The following is a 24,256-nucleotide window of genomic DNA, read 5'->3' on the forward strand; positions in this document are numbered from 1 at the left end:
AAATAAAATCTGCTGGGAAACATTACCGCCCCCGGGAAGGTATTTCCCACGCGAGGCAGACGGAGGGGGAATCCTTTTAGTGTGTTGTATGTTGCTTCGTGTGCTCTATGCTATTGGACAATCACCGTTGAACAAGGACATCCCTCACCCACTATAAATCACACGACTCCACATGAAAGGATATTCCCTCGATCTGGGGATTGCGCGTGCACGAAGTCAGCCAGTAAACAACCCGAGGGAGGGATTTTCCCTCAGCTAGGGAGACAAATCCCATAGTTTCAGGCAGAGGCGGTGGTGGCGCCTGCAATGGACACAGGTGCGGACAGATTCTCATTTTGCTTCCGGAGACACGAGCTTTGGGCAAGCGTTCAGCCCCTGACTGCCCCAGCGAGATGCAGGAGCTCCGGGCAGCGTTCAGCCCGGGGGATGCAGGAGCTCCGGGCAGCGTTCTATCCCTGAATGCTCCCCGAGGGAGACACGAGCTCCGGGTAGAGTTCTACCCCTGACTGCCCCGGGGAGGCACGAGCTCCGGGTGGCGTTCTATATCAGAGTGCCCCGGGGTTGCTGGTCGCTGCCGCGCGCTCAGCACTTTCCCTTTTAGCGCGATGAGCCGGATCGAGCAGCAGCTCGCAGAGTTGTGCATGTCAGGCTTCCATAGACAACTAAAGTGAACCTCACTCTCTCTGTGTGTGTGCGCCTTTCTTACAAAGTGATCCCTTGAGATAACAAGTGGGAAATTTGTGCGTTTATATTCGTGTAATATATGTATATATATATTTCGTCTCTGACATAGGTACACTGCATAGCTGGAAAGAATGGTGGACCTGGAAAACGAAGTGCCTCCTCTTCCTCCAAGGTACAGATTTCGTGACTTGCTCCTTGGAGATCAAGGTTGGCAGGCAGATGACAGGTAGGTCTGGTTGGTGATTTTCTTTTAATCGACATTTGACTGCCAGGTGTCTTGGATGCAAAGAAAGATACGCAATTTTAATATAAATACAACTTGTTACGCGCATTGGAAAGTTTGTTTCTTTGCTAAAATATTGTCAGACAATGCCCTTGTCTAAACAGGCCTAAATGGAAACGTTTAGATTCATAATACGGTTGATAACAGAATTCTGATTGAGCGATGTTTGTCATTTCTTTCTTGCCTTACGTGGAAATTAATCTGTAGATGTGATTGTTTTGTATGCACTCTTGTAAAGATAACCGAACGTTATCGCATCTATTACTAATTCACTAGTGCAATAACATTGGAAGAATAGCCTTGAGAAATTTAAATCTCGGTCTGTTGGGCTGCCTCCCAAAAAGAGTAGATAAAAGGATCTCATTCAAGTACTGTAGTTCTGAACCTTCAGTAGACCTGCATCCTGTCTCCTCTTCTTGAAGTCATTCATGAACACGCAGAGTCTGCTGCCATGATTTATTGTCTATTTAATAACTGCACAGAAGATGTAGCCTGCAAACAATTTTTGGGATATCATTTGTTTGGGAAACAGTGAGAACAGCATTTGCAGCTATCTTTAATTGTCTTCAATCGCAATAGAGATGAATTGTCTTCATGTGCTGGTAACCGTCCACAATTAATTTTGCTGCAGGTTTTAATCTTTTGGTATCATATCAATTTCATTCTAAATTCTCTGACATCACATCTTTGTTATTCAGTGCTCAGACCCAACTTTATTGCTGTTGAAATAAATATTCAGATGCAACTTCTTGAGTTCATTTATTTATTGCAAGAATGGATTCTGGAATTGTCCATGCCAGAAAAAAAATCAAAAGCCAAACCAGTTAATGTGTGCAGGTAGCAAGTGAAGATTGCTTTAGACTATACTCCAAAGGCTGTCAGTACTATGCCTGGTTTAAAAAAAAGTTGTTATTCACAGTATCTAAGGTGAAAAAAAGGCCTTTGTATGCATTTAACCAATTATTGTTATTTTTATTACACACCTTAAGTAAAAAAAATAATATTTATCAATAATTGCCTGCAAAACAACATGGCTGTGCAAAGAGTTGACGAGATAGCAGCATTAAAGTGGATTTTGTTGTTTTTCATGGTCATTATCAGCTTTTTGAGCATTGTATTAAATAAAACACATATTTGATTACTTTTATTTCTTTGGTTCAAGTAAGGTGTGTTGATTATTTGAGTTGACGAGCAAATCCCATCCCTTCAGATAAGATAGTGTTGGAGTAGGCCTTCTGAGCCTGGGGCTTGTCCACTCCATCTACTTTTCTTTTTGTTTCTTTTCCTCTTTTTTTTTCCTCTCGTTTCTTTAACTTGTCTCTTTTGTAGAAAAGCTGAGCCATGGCAATGAGTAGGCCCAGCAGTGTGGACTCGTGATGGTGGTGTCAGAGTTTGGGTTCCTGGCACTTCTGTATTGTTGATGCGGTTTGAGCGCTGACTCATGGCTACTGCTGTGGCGACAGCTGGTGGCACTGGTGTCTGGCACAGATTCATGGCAGCCAAGATGGGTTTGGGTCCTGTACGAGACCCGGCAGCATCAGCGATGGCTGCATCAGCGAGGTGTGCCCAAAGCAGACTCATGAAGGTGGTGAAGTCCAGTTTTGGTGGGTACGGTACCCAGTGGCTTCGGCAGTGTCTGCATTGGTGTGGTCCAGCGAGGACTCATTGTGTCAAGGGCAATGGTGGAGGCAAGATGGCGCCAAAGATTCATAGAGTCATAGAGATGTACAGTAGGAAAACAGACCCTTCAGTCCAACCCATCCATACCGACCAGATATCCCAATCCAATCTAGTCCCACCTGCCAGCACCCGGCCCATATCCCTCCAAACCTTTTCTATTCATATATCCATCCAAATGACTCTTAAATGTTGCAATTGTACAAGCCTCCACCACTTCCTCTGGCAGCTCATTCCATACACGTACCACTCTCTGTGCTAAAAAGTTGCCCCTTAGAAGGGCTCTTTTATATCTTTCCCCTCTCACCCTAAACCTATGCCCTCTAGTTCTGGACTCCCCGACCCAATAGAAAGGACTTTGTCTATTTACCCTATCCATACCCATCATAAGGTCACCCCTCAGCCTCCGATGCTCCAGGAAAAACAGCCCCAGCCTGTTCAGCCTCTCCCTGTAGCTCAAATCCTCCAACCCCGGCAACATCCTTGTAAATCTTTTCTGAACCCTTTCAAGTTTCATAACATCTTTCCAATAGGAAGGAGACCAGAATTGCATGCAATATTCCAACAGTTGCCAAACTAATGTCCTGTACAGATGCAACATGGCTGCCCAACCCATGTAATCAATACTCTAACCAATAAAAGAAAGCATACCAAATGCTGCCTTCACTATCCTAACTACCTGTGACTCCACTTACAAGGAGGTATGAACCTGCACTCCAAGGTTCTTTGTTCAGCAGCACTCCCTAGGACCTTACCATTAAGAACATAGAACATAGAACAATACAGCAGAGAACAGGCCCTTCGGCCCACGATGTTGTGCCGAACTTCTATCCTAGATTAAGCACCCATCCATGTACCTATCCAAATGCCGCTTAAAGGTCGCCAATGAATCTGACTCTACCACTCCCACGGGCAGCGCATTCCAAGCCCCCACCACTCTCTGGGTAAAGAACCCACCCCTGACATCTCCCCTATACCTTCCACCCTTCACCTTAAATTTATGTCCCCTTGTAACACTCTGTTGTACCCGGGGAAAAAGTTTCTGACTGTCTACTCTATCTATTCCTCTGATCATCTTATAAACCTCTATCAAGTCACCCCTCATCCTTCGCCGTTCCAACGAGAAAAGGCCGAGAACTCTCAACCTATCCTCGTACGACCTACTCTCCATTCCAGGCAACATCCTGGTAAATCTTCTCTGCACCCTCTCCAAAGCTTCCACATCTTTCCTAAAGTGAGGCGACCAGAACTGCACACAGTACTCCAAATGTGGCCTAACCAAAGTCCTGTACAGCTGCAACATCACTTCACGACTCTTGAATTCAATCCCTCTGCTAATGAACGATAATACTCCATAGGCCTTCTTACAAACTCTATCCACCTGAGTGGCAACCTTCAAAGATCTATGTACATAGACCCCAAGATCCCTCTGTTCCTCCACCTGACCAAGAACCCTACCATTAACCCTGTATTCCGCATTCTTATTTGTTCTTCCAAAATGGACAACCTCACACTTGGCAGGGTTGAACTCCATCTGCCACTCCTCAGCCCAGCTCTGCATCATATCTAAGTCCCTCTGCAGCCGACAACAGCCCTCCTCACTGTCCACAACTCCACCTATCTTTGTATCATCTGCAAATTTACTGACCCACCCTTCGACTCCCTCATCTAAGTCATTAATAAAAATTACGAACAGCAGAGGACCCAGAACTGATCCCTGCGGAACTCCACTTGTAACTGGACTCCATGCTGAATATTTACCATCTACCACCACTCTCTGACTTCGACCGGTTAGCCAGTTTTCTATCCAATTGGCCAAATTTCCCTCTATCCCATGCCTCCTGACTTTCCGCATAAGCCTACCATGGGGAACCTTATCAAATGCCTTACTAAAATCCATGTACACTACATCCACTGCTCTACCCTCATCCACATGCTTGGTCACCTCCTCGAAGAATTCAATAAGACTTGTAAGGCAAGACCTACCCTTCACAAATCCGTGCTGGCTGTCCCTAATCAAGCAGTGTCTTTCCAGATACTCGTAAATCCTATCCCTCAGTACCCTTTCCATTACTTTGCCTACCACAGAAGTAAGACTAACTGGCCTGTAATTCCCGGGGTTATCCCTATTCCCTTTTTTGAACAGGGGCACAATATTCGCTACTCTCCAGTCCCCTGGTACCACCCCAGTTGCCAGTGAAGACGAGAAGATCATTGCCAACGGTACTGCAATTTCCTCTCTTGCTTCCCACATAATCCTAGGATATATCCCGTCAGGCCCGGGGGACTTGTCTATCCTCAAGTTGTTCAAAATGTCCAACACATCTTCCTTCCTAACAGGTATCTCTTCTAGCTTATCAGTCCGTTTCACACTCTCCTCTTCAACAATACGGTCCCTCTCGTTCGTAAATACTGACGAGAAGTACTTGTTCAAGACCTCTCCTATCTCTTCCGACTCAATACACAGTCTCCCACCTCTGTCCTTGATCGGACCTACCCTCGTTCTCGTCATTCTCAGGTTTCTCACATACGCATAGAATGCCTTGGGGTTATCCTTGATCCTATCCGCCAGGGATTTTTCATGCCCTCTCTTAGCTCTCCTAATCCCTTTCTTCAGGTCCCTTCTGGCTATCCTGTATCCCTCCACTGCTCTGTCTGAACCTTGTTTCCTCAACCTTATGTAAGCCTCCTTCTTCCTCTTTACTAGACATTCAACCTCCCTCGTCAACCAAGGCTCCCTCACACGACCATTTCTTTCCTGCCTGATCGGTACATACATATCAAGGACACGTCGTATCTGCTCCTTGAAAAAGTTCCACATTTCCACCAGATCCTTCCCTGACAGCCTATGCTCCCAACGTATGCTCCTCAAATCCTGTCTTACAGCATCGTAATTTCCCTTCCCCCAATTGTAAAAACTTCCTTGTTGTGCGCACCTATCTCTCTCCATAACCAAGGTGAAAGTCACAGAATTGTGGTCACCATCACCAAAATGTTCACCCACTAACAAGCCCACCACTTGTCCCGGTTCATTACCGAGTACCAAATCCAATATGGCCTCCCCTCTGGTTGGACAATCTACATACTGCGTTAGAAAAGCTTCCTGGACACACTGCACAAACACCGCCCCATCCAATCTACTTGATCTAAAGAGCTTCCAATCAATATTTGGGAAGTTGAAGTCGCCCATGACTACGACCCTGTGGCTTCTGCACCTTTCCAAAATCTGTTTCCCAATCTGTTTCTCCACATCTCTGCTGCTATTGGGGGGCCTATAATAAACACCCAACAAGGTGACTGCACCTTTCCTATTTCTGACTTCAGCCCATACTACCTCCAGAGGCAGATCCCCCTCAAACTTCCTTTCTGCAGCCGTTATACCATTTCTAATTAGCAATGCCACCCCCCCTCCTTTTTTACCACCCTCCCTAATCTTACTGAAACATCTGTAACCAGGAACCTCCAAGTGTATAAATCCTGCTAAGATTTGCTTTCCCAAAATGCAACACCTCTCATTTTTCTGAATTAAAGTCCATCTGCCACTTCTCAGCGCATTGGCCCATCTGGTCAAGGTCCTGTTGTAATCTGAGGTAACCCTCTTCGATGTACACTACGCCTCCAATTTTGGTGTCATCTGCACACCTACTAACTGTACCTCTTATGCTCACATCCAAATCATTTATGTAAATGACAAAAAGTAGAGGACCCAGCAGCGATCCTTGTGGTACTCCACTGGTCACAGGCATCCAGTTTGAAAAACAACCCTCCACCACCACCCTCTATCTTCTACCTTTGAGCCAGTTCTGTATCCAAATGGCTAGTTCTCCCTGTATGCCCTGAGATCTAACCTTGCTAGTCAGTCTCCCATGGGGAACCTTGTCAAACGCCTTACTGAAGTCCATATAGATCACATCTACCACTCTGCCATCATCAATCCTCTTTGTTACTTCTTCAAAAAACTCAATCAAATTTGTGAGATATGATTTCCCACACACAAAGCCATGTTGACTATCCCTAATCAGTCCTTGCCTTTCCAAATACATGTATATCCTGTCCCTCAGGATTCCCTCCAACAACTTGCCCACCACTGACGTCAGGCTCACTGGTCTATAGCTCCCTGGCTTGTCCTTACCATCCTTCTTGAACAGTGGCACCACGTTAGCCAACCCCCAGTCTTCTAGCACCTCACCTGTGACTATCGATGATACAAATATCTCAGCAAAAGGCCCAGCAATGACTTCTCTAGCTTCCCACAGAGTTCTAGGGTACACCTGATCAGGTCCTGTGTTGACTTCAATTCTAGCAGCAGCACAGTGAAGGAGACTCATGCCTGGCCACCAGGCCCATGGCCCATGGTGGAGCATTTAACACTTTTTTTTTTCTTTATTTCTTCATCTTTCTGCCTTTACATTTGATGTGTTTAGCTTTCTTCTGTGTTTTAAGAAGAGTGGTAACACTGTACAACACTTTTCACTGTTTATTTTGTAATAAAATACACTTCACGATAAATAAATCAAATCATTTGCTGATGGCCAGAAGATACGGTGACATATGGCACCTGTTGAGGACAGATATCTTTGACTGTTATAAGTTATATAGTCTAACAGTAAGTTTCAAGATCTTAAACCACATAAGAGACTGGTTTAAGTTCTGTGGTACTGGAGGTGAGAGTTCTGGGACCAAGTGAAGTTTCAGAGGAAACAAAATTGGCACGGACTAATTGGATCAGGTCATGCAGATACAACTCTGTCCCACTTTTAAATCAGGCATTCTATCCCTTAGATTTTTATTATAGGTTATCATGCCTCCAAAGTAACATGATTACAGAGACTGGGATGAATATTAAGCTACAACCACTTCCTTTTTACCATTGGTGCTGTTGCAACTCAATCACTGATGGATGTGTTTATAGAGGACGCTTGGATTACAAATGTAGTTGCAGATATTGACATAAACATGTTGATAGGGCATTCATATTGATGCAAAATTAATGCATTGTTTGTTTCTTAAATTTCTAAAATGATTTGTTCAATTAAAATAGAAAGACTGTTTCTTCAGCAAATAAAATTGGATCATCAGTTGCTTTTTTGCATGCTTAATAAGAATTGTATGGCTTGCTTTTAAATTTTTTCTGATTTTGAGTTGGTTGATTTTACAATATGTAACTAGTTGCACTAATGGAAAAGTGAGGGATCTGATCCATGTTGCACACAAACTGTCGTAGTTGCAAATGTGTAAAGTTGAAGAGCTATTGTTGTGGCACGTTGAATTCAGTTTAGATGTTAGCCTTGTGTTTTTAAGTTATCTAATTTGCTGTTTATTCTGGTATTGAACTTATAAAGGAGATTATGAAGATGCATTATATTCTTGTAACAATAGAACATGGCCTGGATCAGATGGGCTATGCCCAGAGTTCTGAAGGAGGTAGCTGAGGTGATTGCAGAGGCTTGGATGGTGATCTTTCAGAAATCACTGGAGTCAGGAAGGGTCCCAGTGGACTGGAAATTGGCCAAGATAACTCCCCTGTTTAAGAAGGGAGGGAGGCAAAAGATAGGAAATTATAGGCCACTTAGATTGACTTTGATCGTTTGTAAGATTTTAGAGTCCATTATTAAAGATGAAATTGTGCATTATTTGGAGGTGCATGGTAAAATAGGGCTGAGTCAGCATGACTGACAAATTGTCTCCTCCAAGAATTCTAACCAATGAGCAAGTTAGACAAAGAAGAGCCAATGAACTTGATCTATTTAGATTTCCAAGAGGCCTTTGACATGGTGTTCACGTGGGAGACTGCTGAACAAAAGTGCATAGCGTTGGGGGCAAGGGACTGGCACAGAGGATTGGCTGACTACCAGAAAGCAGAGAGTAGGAATAAAGGGGTTTTTTTTTCAGGATGGCCACTAGTGACTAGTAGCATTTTCAGGGATCTGTGTTGGGACCACAACTATTTACATTATACATAAATGATATGGATGAAAGAACTGAAGGCATTGTTGCTGGTTTGCAGGTGAAAAGATAAATCAAGAAACAGGGAATGTTGAGGAAGCAGGGAGGTTGCAAAAGGAATTGGACAGGTTAGGAGAGTGGGCAAAGAAGTTGGAGATGGAATACAATAAAGGAAAGTGTGAATTTATACACTTTGGCAGGAAGAATAGAGGTGAGAAAAAGCCTCAGAAATCTGAAGCATACTTCGGAGTCCTGTTCAGAGTTCTCTTAAGACTAACATGCAGGTTCAGATGGGAGCTAGGCAGGCAAATGCAAGAGCAGGGATATATTGCTGAGGCTATGTAAGGTTCTGGTCAGACTGCATTTGGAATGTTGAGAATAGTTTTGGACCCCATATGTAAGGAAGGACCTGCTGGCATTGGAGGGGGTCCAGAAGAGGCTTCCAAGAATGATCCTGGGTCTGAAGGGCTTGTCATATGAGGAGCAGCTGAGGATTGTGTGTCTGTACTCCATGGAGTCTAGAAGGATGGGTGAGGATCTCATTGAAACTTACGGAATACTACGAGGCCTGGATAGAATGGACTTGGCGAAGATGTTTCACTGTTAGGAGAGACTAGGACCCGAGTGCACAGCCTCACAGTGAAGAAATGATCCTTTGGAATTGAGATAAGGAGGAATTTCTTCATCCAGAGGGTGGTGAATCTGTGGAACTCATTGCCACAGAGAACCGTGGAGGCTAAATCATTGAGTGTCTTTAAGATAGAGATGGATAGGGTCTTGATTAGTAAGGGAATCAAAGGTTTCAAGGAGAAGGTAGGAAAATGGGGTTGAGAAATACATAAGCCATGAACGAATGGTGGATTAGACTCCTTGGGCTGCTCTTGTATCTTACGGTCTTATGATCTAAATCATCCAAATTCTGAATGAACTGGACAGCTTGTAAATTAATTATCTGAGCAATTCCAAATTTTACTTTTGCTCTGCTCACTCTACACCAGTTCACCATTCAAAAGCAGAGTTCGAAGCCTCTTGCTGTTTGTTTGCACTTCGATTCTTAAAAGGGAAAAGGAACAGATAACAACATAATTTTGAAATGTTCTTGGACCATTCATTCTGATGGTATCTCTTGGACCATATCTATCTTGCTGCTGCATTTTAAAGTTGAGCTCAGCAGTTTTATTGATGACAGCTTCTTTCTTTTTACAACTGTAGCACTCAGCATTGCCATTCTCATGGGCTTTCCAAAGGGACTGAAGCTTTCGCAGGAGGAAGAGTAGTGCAAACCAAGCACACACACACACACACACCCCTACCTATCTTCTGGCCCACTGCAACACATGATTACATGATCATATTTTTGCTAGCGATGATTTGAAGGAGACTTCACCTGATGAAGGAGCAGTGCTCAGAAAGCATGTGAATTCAATTAAACCTGTGAGATTATAGCCTGGTGCTGTGTGACTTCTGACCATATTTTTGCTGCCATTGCTAGATCGAATATTTGCACAGTGTCCATCCATTGCTGCTTTACGCAAGTCATAAGAACCTTTGTGTGTCAAATCTTCTCCTTACTTTCAATAATGTAAGATGGTGCAGCACCTTTGCCAGGCAACAGTTTTTCTTTTTGTTTTAAAATTTAACATATTTTCCTAATCAACCTGTTCAGAGATGTAATTTCCCACCTTTGGAGTAGGTGGAACCTGAACCCAAGTCTCTCCTTTCAAGGGTGGGGATACTACTTCTGCATGGCAAAAAGGAGGACTGCAGATGCTGGAAACCAGAGTTTAGATCAGAGTGGTGCAGGAAAAGCACTGCAGGTCAGGCAGCATCCGAGGAGCAAGAAAATTGACGTTTCGGGCAAAAGCCCTTGATCAGGAATAGAAGCAGGAAGCCTCCAGAGTGGAGAGATAAATGGGGGGATGCTGGGGAGAAGGTAGCAAAGAGTACAATAGGTGAATGGGGGTGGGGATGGAGGTGATCAGTCAGACGGGAGGGTGGAGCGGATAGGTGGGAAGGGAGATTGGCAGGTAGGACAGGTCATGAGGACAGTGATGAGCTGGAAAGTTGGAACTGAGGTAAGGTTGGGGGGAGGGGGAATGAGGAAACTGGTGAAGTCCACATTGACGCACTGGGGTTGAAGTGTTCCGAGGCAGAAGATGAGGCGTTCGGAAAACTTCAACCCCAGTGCATCAATGTGGACTTCACCAGTTTCCTCATTTCCTCCCCCCCCACCTTACCTCCGTTCCAACCTTCCAGCTCAGCACTGTCCTCATGACCTGTCCTACCTGCCAATCTCCCTTCCCACCTATCCACTCCACCCTCGTCTCTGACCTATCACCTCCATTCCCACCCCTATTCACCTATTGTACTCTTTGCTACCTCCCGCCGCCCCCTCCATTTATCTCTCCACCCTGGAGGCTTCCTGCCTCAATTCCTGATGAGGGGCTTTTGCCTGAAATGTTGATTTTCCTGCTGTTGGGATGCTGCCTGACCTGCTGTGCTTTTCCAGCACCACTCTGATCTAAACTACTACTTCGGCACCACAAGAGGGCCCTTAGGTGGCAGTTTTTCAAGTGCAGGTCTGAGTATATATCATATGGCTATTTATTAAGACCACTAACTAGTGACACATGTGATATGAAGAGGTTTACAATCCATTGATGTACAGCTATGTCTAACTCCATTAATAGAATAAAGTTAATGCGCTAACACTCTATAAGTAGCGATGATTCTTGTGCTTGGTGATAGTCCACTAAACTAGCACAATTTGAAAGGTGTGATAGAATAAATAGCTGTCTAGCTGGTGACATAAGTTTCAGTCTTGTTATGATCAGACTTCGGACAAGGCTCCCGAGTTCATAATAGTTCCAGGGATGATATCCTAAACTGTTTGGCTCCTGAATAACTATTCCACTTCCTTGTTCGCTCACACCCTCTATGGTTGCAACAAGATCAACTTGAAAAGGATCCTTTCCTTAAGGGTATCTTTCTCCTAGATCCAAAGAACTTTTCTGAAAATGAGTTCATCTTCCTTGAATTAACAGGAGGGGAGAGTTTGTTCATGAGTAAATCTGAGAAAAAAATGTAATGCATACACACAGATTAGAAATAAGAGCTGAATTGAAGAGGATAAAAGCTAAGATATATGGATCAGTATTTGATTTATTTGTGGAGAGTGGGTATTTGAATGTTATGGCCATTGCATTTGGGGTTGCTGCTGTCAATGCATAGATTCCTGAGCATCTGCGACCAGTTTGAACTGACCTTGGGAGCCAATAGTTCTTTATGGAAGTCACCACTTAGTGGCCCCCAAATAGAGGTGAAATGGAACTCCCACTAAGTGACTGGCCTTGCCTAAATTCTATGAGGCAGAAGAAAATAGCACACCGCTGTCTAGATACAGAGGCTGTGACAAATCTTAGGATGCATTATTCTTGTGAAGACTCTATGGATGAGAAAGTGTTTACCCACAAATGAGATGGAATTTTAAGACCCCCCCCTCCCCCCCCCCCCGACCCAAAACACCTAGGGGCACTACTATCTTGTAAAATCCTGCCATCAAAATATTTGTTTCGAGTCTTGAAACATTGAAGCTGCTTTTCTTAAACTTTTTAACATTAATACAATTCTGTATTCTTTTAAATTCTCCTGCACTTGTCCACGTTGCTGCTGTCCACCCATTATTCAAATGGCTGGAGACGAGCAACACATTTTACTGATGTCACAGAAAACATTCCCAACTTCTCACCAGTACGTTATTGGGGATAACTTTCTAACAATGTAATTATCAAAAGCTATCACTTCGACATTGAAGCTAATGTTGATATTGCACACTACATTCGTTTTTTTTCAAACTGTATTGGTATTAGTATTTATTTTCCTTTTTGTTTCATCCACAGAAGTGTCCCTAGAGCTAAGCCATTGCTCACTTGTAATCGTTCTCTCTAAATATGATGATAGGAATTTTGTAGAAAATGTTCTTATTTTCTCCATCTTTGGTTGTGGTTAATACCAGCTGCAGGCTGGTGTTAATGTGAATCAAACTATATAAAAACAAACAAGTAATTCAATGGCTCATCACATAAAACAGGATGACCTCAAGGTACACTGCTGATGTTATGGATGGGAATGGAAGAGATAATAGCAGTAACAGAGGCTGATACAGAAATGGTGCATCGGTGTAAATAAAACAATGCTGTTTGATTTTTGTCAGGTTATATGTTACATTGTATATAGTCAAATATTAATGCTTATTTTTTTTACCAAGAGAGAAAGAATAGTGAAATATGGCCCATTGATGTTTATTCCTCCTGTACCCCCATCACAAGCAATGCTGCTGTTTTCACCTGCAATGTTTCTCTTATCTGCTGAACCCACTGCCCAATCTTTCAAGAGGCATTTGTTACAGTGCACACAGGCATGGAAATGCACACTCTAGGGAGCTCTGAGTTAGTGAGCAACTCGAAGGAATATCCCATGAATAAAAGGAGCACACGTTAGGAGAAGTAAATGATAAAGAGATTGGTGGATCAGCTTTACCTCCACCACTAATTCTGGTGTTGCTCACAAACCGTTTCATTGCTGATCAACCATCATTTCACAAAGGCATTAGAGAGTTTGTGTAATTTATTAACTTAGTTCTCCTGATTCAAGCTTGGAGTCTACAATTGCAAAATACCGATGATGCTAGAAATCTGACATAAAAATAAGTGTTGGAAAAAAACTCACAGCAAATCAGAAAGTTAATGTTACAGATCATTGACCATTCATCTGAAGTTAATGATCAGGATTTGGGAGAACCACAAGATGAGGTTGTTATGGGAGTGATACTTTGGGAGCAGGTAGTCTGGGCCATGGGTGGGCTTCTCTGTGGACCATGAGATACCCATTAAAGGAGGGGCTTCCCTTCTCTGGGAATCTACTGGAAATGTGCCAAAATTGTATCTGGCCGTCTGCCTGTGTGATAGGCACTCCTGATACATGGAAATGGTCCTCTGGTGCCTCAAATAGCTGGTCTGTCAGCAGCCACACCAATAAGATGCTTTTATTCACTTGTGGTGTGTGGGCATCGCTGGCTAACTGGCATTTATTGCTTGTCTTCGTTGTTGTTGAGAAAGTGGTGGTGAATTTCCCTTTTTGAACTGCTGCAGTCCACTTGCTCTGTATCAACCCAGAATACTGATAGAGAGGGAATTCCAGCACTTTGACCCAGCAACAGAGAAGGATAAGCAATATATTTCTAGGTCAAGATGGTGTGTGGCTTGGAGGGGAACTTGCAGGCGGTGGTGTTCCCATGTATCCACTGCCCTTGTCCTTCTGGATATGTGATTGAAGGATTTTTGAATTTTTGCTGAGCATCTTGGAGATAGTATACACTGGTGTAGGGATTAGAGGCTTGTGGATGTGATTCCAATCAAGTGGAATGGTATCAAGCTTCTTGTATTGTTGGAGCTGCAACCATCCAGGCAACTGGGTAGTACTGAATCGCACTCCTGACTTGTGCATTGTTGACAGTGGTTAGGCTTTGCTTTGGTACCTGAGGAGTCAGGAATGGTGCAGAATATTGTGCAATCATCAGCCAACATCTCCATTTCTCCACCATCAAGATAGACAACATTGTAGGACCAGGCAAGTACTGCACTATTATCAGATGCAAAGTTGCTTGATTCTTGAGAAATGCTGTCATCACCCTTCACCTTTCACTGGACACTTGGAAGGAGCATATTGCTGTTGCATTCCAGTGAAGCCTTAGTAACTCTTGATTACACGTCTACTACATGGTCTTGTGCCTGGGGGAAAAATAAAGCAAAAGTCTTTGAGGTTATTTCATGCTAAGCACACTTGTCAAAGGTGCTTGACACTAGATTAAGATCATTTGAAAATTGAGAATTTAGAACTGCTTTTCAAAATTAATTAACATTACAACTGTTCCAGCCTCTTTATTTAATTGTCACTTCTGAAAGATTAGAATCTCTACAGTGTGGAAACAGACCATTTGGCCCAACAAGTCCACACTGACCCTCCAATGGGTAACCCACCCAGACCCATTCCCCTAACCTATATTTACCCCTGACTAATGCACTTAACACTATGCAATTTAGCATGGCCAGTTCACCTGACCTGCACATCTTTGGACTGTGGCAGGAAATAGGAGCACCCGGAGGAAACCCAAGCATACACGGGGAGAATGTGCAATCTGCTGCTTTTTGGGCCATATTTACACTATAATTTTAAGAGCAATACTTGGTAGTGGCGACGGATGATGGTGGGAGTGGTGTCGAATTTTAGGTTTTCTTTTTAGCTTTTCCTGATTTTGTCATTACTACTGGTTAGCTTGGATGAATTATAACTTCCTATTGGACTTTTACTATTTGTATGAAAATGCCTTTTATGTTTAACTTTTCAAAAACCTATATGTCTGTTTAATTCTTTTTATATATATTCTTAGTTCATTCAATTTGAACATTTCCACTAAAGCAATAAATCTTTATGCTAGTCTTAGAAAAATCACCAAGCTGGGCATTTTACAGACAATTGTCCAGACAGTACTACACTGGAAAGTGAAGCTTTACTAAATCTTGATGACCCCAAAGCAACTGAAGTGACAGCTCAATAATTTAGTTGGTTTTGTGAAGTTCCCAGGAACAACTGCTTGTATTAAAGTAGAGTTGCAAGCAAAGCTATTGAATGCAATTGATTTTAGGAGGAAGGGAAGGTTTATGCATTACACAATCAGTTATTTTCTAAATATCTGATTATCCTATCCTTTACAATGGATTTGAGTATTTTCCCTGCTACCTGTAGACAGGGCTATAATTCTTTGTTATTTTTCTCTCCTCCTTTCCATTCTCTTTCTTTTTAAATGGTAACGTTACATTTGTAAACATGCAATCTGCAGGCATATTTGTAGAATTTAATAGAATTTTTGCAAGGTGATCACCAGGGTGCCCACTATTTTGTAGCCATCTCTTTCAGTACTTTGGGTGAAGGTCATTGGGACCTGGGGTTCATCAACATCCACTTTCATTAATTTATTTTACATCAAAATTATTTATTAACCCATTCTCATTACATTACACTAGAGCTAAACTAATCTATTGGTTCTTCAAAATTTGTTCGAGAAAACATTTCAGACATGTTCCATGATCTTCCTTTTTCTCCATATCATTGGTGCTTCTTAGATTTAGCCTGTTTGTGAGTAGATTTGCATCATCCACGTTTATTGCATTCCCATTGATGTATACACCTCTAATTTCTTTAGTTATATCTCGCCTTACATTACTATAACTGTTTAGTGGTCTATAAACCACTCTGAACAACATTTTCTGCCCTTTGCTGTTTCTTAGTTTCATCCAAACAAATTCCATGTCTTATTCTTCTGCTTGGAGATTCTCTCTTACTACTGCACTGATAGCTTTCCTTATCCACAGACCCGCACCTCTTTTTCCCTTTCTATCTATGCCTTCCTAGATGTTGTCTAACCTTTAGTATTCTATTCCCAGTATTGGTCACTCAGTAGCCACATTTCCATAATGACAATCAAATGATACCCTTAATTTCTACTTGGACTAATCTTGTTGCGAATACAGTGTGCATTCATATAAAATGCTTTTAATTCTGCTTTTTTAATACCATCTCGTAATTTGACACAGATTGATCCCAGGATTTGTTTTTGTTGCTTTCCATTGTAATAACAGCTTTTCCACCTCCTGTAACTATCTTAATTATATTTTCTAAGTTGCCTTTTAGATGTGGTAGGTAGTTAATGAGGCAAGTCTGGAATGATAGCACAAGAAAACTTGGTAGGTCTGACAGAGGGTAAACCCTCCATGAAATTGACACTATAAGTGCAATGTTTTGATGGGCTGGATCCATGTTCTTGACGTATAAAATAAAACTTAAAATAAATGGATAGCTTGGTTTCCCACTATTTCCCCCCCCCCCCCCCCCCCCACCATTGCTCTGGTTTGGTTCTGTGTCACCAATCTTTGCCATAAGTTGATTTCATCTGTTTTACAATTTTTATTTTGGTTGTGTAATGTATAAGGTAAATTATACTATGACCAAAGCATTTTAAACAGGGAACCATTAACCTGCCACAGGACTGTATTAGATGCTGTCACAAGGCTCCTCTCTCCAAAAAGATGGACTGAGTACTTGGGTTATGAACCAATATAAAATTTATACAAAATTTATGCAATATAAAATCTTAGGCACTGACCACCTCTTTTTTTTTCCCCTGGTAATTGGAGAGGGCAGCTGAGTATTAAGACCGAATTTAGCTTGGCTAATGAGCTAATACTCATTCATGACCCTGGCTCATTTAATGCAAATGATGAGTAACATGGCTGCTTGTTTCTGGCAGGAGTTAGTTTGTTACCTAAGTTGGAAAACAGTTTTTCTTTAAAGACTTATTTTCTCTTTATATGGTGCCAGGAGGAATAAGAAAGGAGCATGAAATGGCCTGTCACCGACTGTGTTTGACCTCCCCCCGCCCCCCCCCCCCCAGCTCTCATAGGTCGAAACACTTTGGTTCCGCTGTTTGTCGTGTGGTATCAGTGATAGTCAGAGAGGCTGGTACAGGTCACATAAACTGAGCATTTTAATGAAGGCTGCTGGCCCATGCCTGTACAGGTAATTCCATGGATGAGCTGTCAATTTTCCACCCACTCTGACTGTCACACTCACTGCCTTTCCTATCATTCAAGCAAGTTTGCAAGAAATTCAGCCATTTATTTTTATGGTGCCCATCGTGTGTTATGTCTCTCTAAGTTACTGATTGAAAAGCTGTACGATTTCATAATACTGAATGATTTAATGAACTTCAGAAGTCAATCACAAACTGAGGCGGATCCATAGCCAGTATTTAAAAAATGTGCTAAATGGACACTGTATACCTCCTAATATAAGTAGAAGGTTTATAGCATAGGATTGTTTGGGAACAGTATGAAGACTATTTGCTGCCTTTGCTTCTGGATACACTCTGTAAATATGCAGGTGGCTGACAACCAGATAATGGCATGTCTGTTTTTTAGTAACTACTTTTCTGATGCTGTATCCTGTCTGCCATTGAACCAGTAGTGATTTAAAGTGCTGCATAAGTGTAAGAAGGTGATTAGTGGAAAGAAGGATGGCATATGTAGTTAAGTACTGTCAAAAGCATTACATTTCTCATGACACCATTGAGCGGGCAGTGACTGCATGAATGATATTATTTAGTATCTTGGGAAATGTGCTAGTTATTCATGACATTTTGGATTTACTTTGGGCATGCGGTGTGGAATTCTGATCAGCACTTCAGGAGATGATTTGTGTGTTCTGCAAGTCGGTGGTGCTGCAGTATCCACTGATCATAAGAACTCTATCACCCAAGAGAGGAGCAGTGGTCCTAGTTTTTCACAATCAAGTAGCATCTCCTGACCAGCAAAAATACAAAAAAGTGTGCAGCGATTTATATTATGCCTTTTGAGCCTTTCCAGTAATATTCATTTTTCCAGTACTGTCTGGCTATGGACATTGTATTGACTTATTTTTCTTAAAGAAAGAGAAAGGGGTAAGCACAGGTTGGTCAGGCTCACCTTGTGAGGAAATATTATTGAAATCAATTCTGAAGGACAGTATATAGTCTGATTAATCAAAGGAAGGCAACATGGATTTGTTAAAGGAAGTTCATGTTGGATTAACTGAGTATGGTACGTTATTTAAGGCGTCACAGATTATACAGAAATTATTTAGTTGATCATAGGGAAACCATTGACCGTCTTTAGGAAGCTATCAGGACAGAGAGGTAGAAAAGGAGGAAATGAAGTTCAGTGGGGAGAAGTGTGAAGTAATGCGAATGGGGAAGGCATGCAAGGCAAGGGTCAATGCAATAAATGATTACATTCCGAGAAGTGTAGAGAAACTGACCTAGGAGTTGGGGTCAAGTGATTACAGCTTAAGTTGGGCATTCTAGATTGACCCTGACAGAAAATTAGCCAAACTAAATGGCAACCAGCAACTATGGGCTACAAAGAACAGTAAAAACCAGGGTCAAAGAGGTCACAAGGTTCAGGGGGAACCACTTACAACTAGCCTGAGGTTTGTGTGTTTAGAGGGCTATCAGTCAGATTTTCTGGCAACTGGACATTGACCTCTCTGGCATGGCAACAGTGAAGAGTGTTGGCACAACTCCACTGGATGTTTTGAATCTAGCTTATGACCCCATTGGCTAAAAGCCACATGAAACTCTGGAAGGTCTGGGGTGAGGGGGATGAAAGCCACCCCTGCTCAATGGTGACTTGCGCAACACCTGTGGTGAAAGATATTGCGGCAACCAAAGAAGTTCTATGTAATGATTGGAATGAGGTCGGCCAGGTAGACCTCATATATGATTTCCCTGCTTGGGGTTGTTAACCTGGTCTTATCAGGAAGCCCTGGCTGCCAGATATAAACAGGTGTGTTAGAGGTTTTGTTCGCTCTAAGGGCTGGCTCCGGAGGAATCTGGACCAGTGGCAAGCTCTATGTATGTGTTAATAAAGGGTGACTTGGTGATGGGATACCAGCCTCTGTGGAGTTATTTCAACCGAGACAGTCTGTCTTGACCAGTGAGACTCCACTTCATGGCAAAGAGCCAGTTCTGTGTCAAAGAGGAAGGGGATTCCAGTGGTCTAGCTCAAACAATTGGATCATTGTGGGCAATACCCGTTCTCAGGCAGAGCTGGACAGCTTGTTAATAAAATTGAGTTGAACCTCAAACCAGATTCAATGTGCCTTGGTTCACCTCACCGACAAAAGTCTTTTTAATACATAAACTGGTTGAAGTGTCTAATGTCTGGACAACAGAGTACGTATTCAAAGATCTCTCTAAAGGATGATAAAATGGTGAGAAAGGGATTTGAGGTACCTTTTGATTAGTGAAGGTTTTAAAGAAATAAAAACCAATAAGTTGTACAAAATACTGGTTGAGGAACAGCTAGAGTTCAGTGTGTAGTTCTAGTCACTGCATGCAGGAAGAATGTGATTACACTAGAGAGGGTAGGATGTTGCCAGGAATGGGGAATTCTGGCTGTTCAGGGGAAATTGGATGGGCTGTGGTTGTTTTCCTTGGAGTAGAGGAGGTTGGGTTGAGATTTAGTTGATTGATAAAATGCAAATTTCTCTTTGACTTGAAATTTGTTTTTAGTCTAGAGTCATTTGGGTTTTAGATAGTGTATAGGACATATATTTTTCTTTTTGCAGAAATTCCCAAGTAGCGTAGTGCTAAAGTATTTGGGAGAAGGATTAGAAGGGAGTTAAGGAGGAATTGGAATTGGAATTAGAATTTGAATTAGATTTTATTGTCACGTGTACAGGAATACAAAGATACAGTACAAAGTGTACAAAGTTGCCATTTGTAAAATACAAAATGACGGAATTAAAGAAAACAGAGTCTCTAAATGAAGATAAAAACATCCAGGATAAACTTGCCTTACCTTTCCTGTGTGTTTTTAAATTCTTGGATACGTACCTGAAGCACCTTAACCTATGAGGCTATCATCAATAGCTCAAAACTCCACATAGCTTACACTTTCTCAGTTGACACAGATGTGATATACTGAATGACCACTTCCTTCACAGTAAATATCTATGATTCACTCTAATCAGTCAGTGAGACATCATTTATTATTAGTTCCAATCTTTTCTTGCTGACTCACAGGTATATTAAATACTGCCAGGAAAATCACCATTTATTTATTTCCTATTTTCTTTTTAACTATTTCTCTGGCAAATATCACAAGTTACGGATGGTTTGGAATAAAATACGTAGACAAGCAAGAAAAGAAGTCATCAAAATTTAAAATGACAAAAAGCCTTCATAAACCAAGCTAACTAACTATGGAATACAGTCTGAAAATCTTAAATCATACAATGAAACAAAGACTCACCCAGTTTCCGGTCACTAACTGTTCCAAGAGTCTCAAATCTTAAAAAAAATCCCGCTATACAAAATCTTTAAGTCTGATTTTAAATTATTTTTCCTAGTGTTTCTCTGTGAACTGTGAAGCGTTCTTAAAGGAGTATGCCCAAAAAAGAGCTTAGACTTTCTTAGCTTTTAATAACTTGCAGATTTCTAACTGAACACTTATGGTTTAGAAGTTGCATTAAGTAATCTTTCATACTGAGGTAACTATGTGTTTTCCCTGAGCTGTCATATGTTCCTGTTTAGAAGAGAAATTAAACTTTTAAGCTCTGAGTTTCCTAAGCTAAAATCAATCCTTGATTATCCAGAGTGCAAGCAAGCTAATGACTTTCAACTTTACCTCATATGCCTAAATCACTACAGTAAAATCAATTGTCATTAACACTCCAGCATGTCCTTTCTTTCTGTCTGACTCATACTGAATTAGAACAGTGTTCTAGAAGGACTGTCTGATTATTTTATTTTGGAAAGAACAATCCCTCACAAAGTAAATCACAAAGTAATTGGATGGTGAAGTGATATGGTGATAGGAACCCATGTGATCATGAGGAGCAGACTTTTGCTCTGAAAAATTGAAGAGTGCATTCTTGCTAATGTTCTGCATGGATTGGAAAATTTATGAACCCATTCTGCGTCACTAACTGCCTGTGGCAATGTGTTGTGTTATTGCAGAAATCACATTCTGCAATGTGGCTGTGCCAAGGGGGCTTTGTTGGTATCATCCAAGTGGCCATATCAGATTCTTCCACCAATGGCACTCCAGTTGATCAGCACAGACATGGCGGGCTAAAGGATCTGTTCCTGTGCTGCACTACTCTATGTTCCGTGTTCAGTCTTGAAAATGGTGGAATCTGTAACATTGCAATCATCAGCTGCGTCATGCAAGTAGAGTTCCCAAGAATGTGGCTTCAGTCAACCAATTCAAAAGTTTGGTTTATGAAAGAAAAAGCTGTTAGCTGAAGAAAGTGAGACAGAGGTTTGAATAGTTCTAGAACTTAAAGCTTTGGCAATCGTCGAGCAATTGAAAACCATGGAAATATAATCCAGTCCAAATGTCTAATTTTGCATGTACATGTCGACACCTAGCCACAAATTCTTCAGCCAATTTAGTAACACTCCATTCCAAATCAAGGATAATATTCATTATGGTAGATTGTATTATTAAAACACTGTATTTAACAAACCACTTACAAAAACTACTGTGAAAATCAAATTGAGTGTGAGAAAGTAAATAAATTACAATTTCCAAAATTGTTACTGTTATGATTTATGATTTAATGTCAAAGCAGACTGCCAAATCTGTCACAGTTTGGGGAAGGGCCAGAAACCTTTTTTTTAATTTAAGTAGACACAGTGTGAGATCCCAGGTACCTAATGAAGAGAATAAAACCATATGGTTTTGAACAAAGAATAAAATTTCCAAAGTTAGAATCAAAACAATTTACTTTGAAGTTTGTGGTCTAACATGCAACTGGATTAACCTGATGTCAATATGGGTAACAGGTGCATTGTGATTTAATTACCATGGAGCACATCATATAACAAATGTGGTCGAGACAGTTGCCTCATATTTCTCAGAAATGTCCAAGACTTGAGTGACATTGTGCGCCACAAAATCTCATTGGAACATTTACAAGAGATTTTGATTCTTCACTGCTGACAATCTAGCTTTGGGGCTCTCTCAAAAACTGCCCCAACAAGGACTGTCTTAATGATGCCTCAAGTGCGTTAGTTCACTTTTTTTCAATCTGGATTGTCATTCCTGGGATTCTGGAAACTACACTCCAGCACCCAGTTGCAGACACAATGTCAGCGTGTCCACAGGCAGCTACCATTGAAGCTGGTACTGCCCCTTCATTTCTCCAAGTTCGAAACTCGTTCAGCTGCATAAAGGAAATACAGCGTGTGGGCTTCATCTTTGCCTTAAGCTGGGTTATACTGTTATTGGGCTACTGCTGCTCTCAAACCTCGACAGTTCTTAAGACCTTTTATGAATCCTAACCCGAACACTTAGCAGCAGTTGCAAGCTCCCCAGAGTTCTCCTGACTGTTAACAACTCTGAGTGTGCTGCAGTAGCACCTATTTTTGGGATAGAGCCTCTACTAAGTAGCTGACAGAATACTAACCTGGAGATAATGTTGTCACCTTACTGCATCTGTCTCCAAGACTGAACTGTCTTATATGAACCTTGAACTATTCTTTCCCTCCCCATTCCTATCTGCATTCCGTAGGGACCGTTCCTTCCACGATTCCCTCGTTAGGTCCATACTCCCCGCTAATCCGATCTTCAATCCTGGCACCTTTCCCAGTTGCCATAAGAGGTGCAAATACTGTACCCTCACCTGCCCACTCACTTCTGCCCTAGGCCCCCAAGGACCATTTCAAATCTGGCAGAGATTTACCTGTACATCATCCAACCTCATCTGTTGTATCTGGTGCTTTCAATGTGGTCTCCTCTACATTGGAGAGACCAAGCGCAAATTTGTGGAATGGTTCAGGGAACATCTCTGGTCTGTTTGCAACAAACAGCACCACCTTCCCGTGGCCATCCATTTCAACACCACCTTCCACTCTCCTCTGATGACATAGAAGAAAGTGAGGATTGCAGATGCTGGAGATTAGAGCCAAGAGAGTGGTGCTGGAAAAGTACAGCAGGCCAGGCAGCATCCGAGGAGCTGGAGAATCAAAATTTCGCGCATAAGCCCTTCATCAAGATCCCTGATGAAGGGCTTACGCCCGAAACATTGATCCTCACTGGACAGACAGTCCAGTCTTTGAGACAGATGCAGTAAAGTGACAACATTACCTTCAGGTTAATATTCCGTCAGCTACATAGTAGAGGTGGTGTCCATTCTGGGCTGCCTCCACCACCTACACAAGACCACTTGCAAACTGGAGGAGGAACACCTCACCTTCCTCCTGAGGAGCCTACAACCACACGGCATCAACATTAAATTCACCAGTTTCTAAATCTCCCCTCCCCCCACCCCACACCAGATCCAACCCTCTGACTCAAATCTGCCCTCTTGACCTGACCTACCTTTCCATCGTCCTTTCCACCCATCTGCTCCATTGTTCCAACTGACCTATCACCATTACCTCCCACCTTCTCCCACCTATTGCCTACCTGTCCCCTAGCCCCACCCTCCCTTCGTCCCATTTATCTCTCAGCCCCCTTCCCCTTCCCAGACCTGAAGAATGGACCTGCCTGAAATGTTGACTGCATTGCTCCTTGGATGCTGCCTGACCTGCTGTGCCTTTTCTGGTGTCTTTATCAACTATTGAGTGATTTATGGAAAACTTCATAACCAGTCCTGCTCTTGTTCCGGAATTGAATGTAACTATAACATTTCTGAACAGTCAAAGGCAGCAACCGTCTGTAATTGCCTGTTCCCTGGATGTTGGATTGTACAGTCTGAACTGGTTACATACTGCGATGAAATCCACTTCTTATAATGTTCAGAAAGACAGTTACTGCTCGGCCATTGAGATCCCAGTAGTTAGCATCATGGAAGTGCTATACTTGCATTGAAAATAAATAACGCAGTAGATTTCTCAGTGGTAAGTGCTTCTCTTACAGCACTTTTCATATCATGAAAGCATTTTAGACAAAGAGGAATACCTTTCTGCAGATATCCCAGTGTGTAGAAATCGAAGCAGAAGTAAGATTAAGGTGTGAAAATTGTTCCTGTTTCATTAGTTGTTGTCCTTTTAGTAAATGACTT

The 24,256-nt window shown here is 42.1% G+C and overlaps 1 protein-coding gene across 2 annotated transcripts in view; it reads left to right on the plus strand.

The window, feature by feature from the left end:
* The first annotated feature begins 206 nt into the window (after positions 1-206).
* LOC140479765 (potassium channel subfamily T member 2) overlaps positions 207-24,256 on the plus strand; it is a 723,557-nt gene continuing 699,507 nt past the window's right edge. For both annotated transcript variants that reach the window (XM_072573900.1, XM_072573901.1), the window contains exons 1-2: positions 207-316; positions 794-910. In XM_072573900.1, the coding sequence (XP_072430001.1) occupies positions 816-910 (95 nt within the window). In that variant the 5' untranslated portion in view covers positions 207-316; positions 794-815. The remainder of the gene's footprint in view (positions 317-793; positions 911-24,256) is intronic.

The sequence above is a fragment of the Chiloscyllium punctatum genome, chromosome 7 (assembly GCF_047496795.1).
Source record: "Chiloscyllium punctatum isolate Juve2018m chromosome 7, sChiPun1.3, whole genome shotgun sequence".
NCBI classification, from domain to species: Eukaryota; Metazoa; Chordata; class Chondrichthyes; order Orectolobiformes; family Hemiscylliidae; genus Chiloscyllium; species Chiloscyllium punctatum.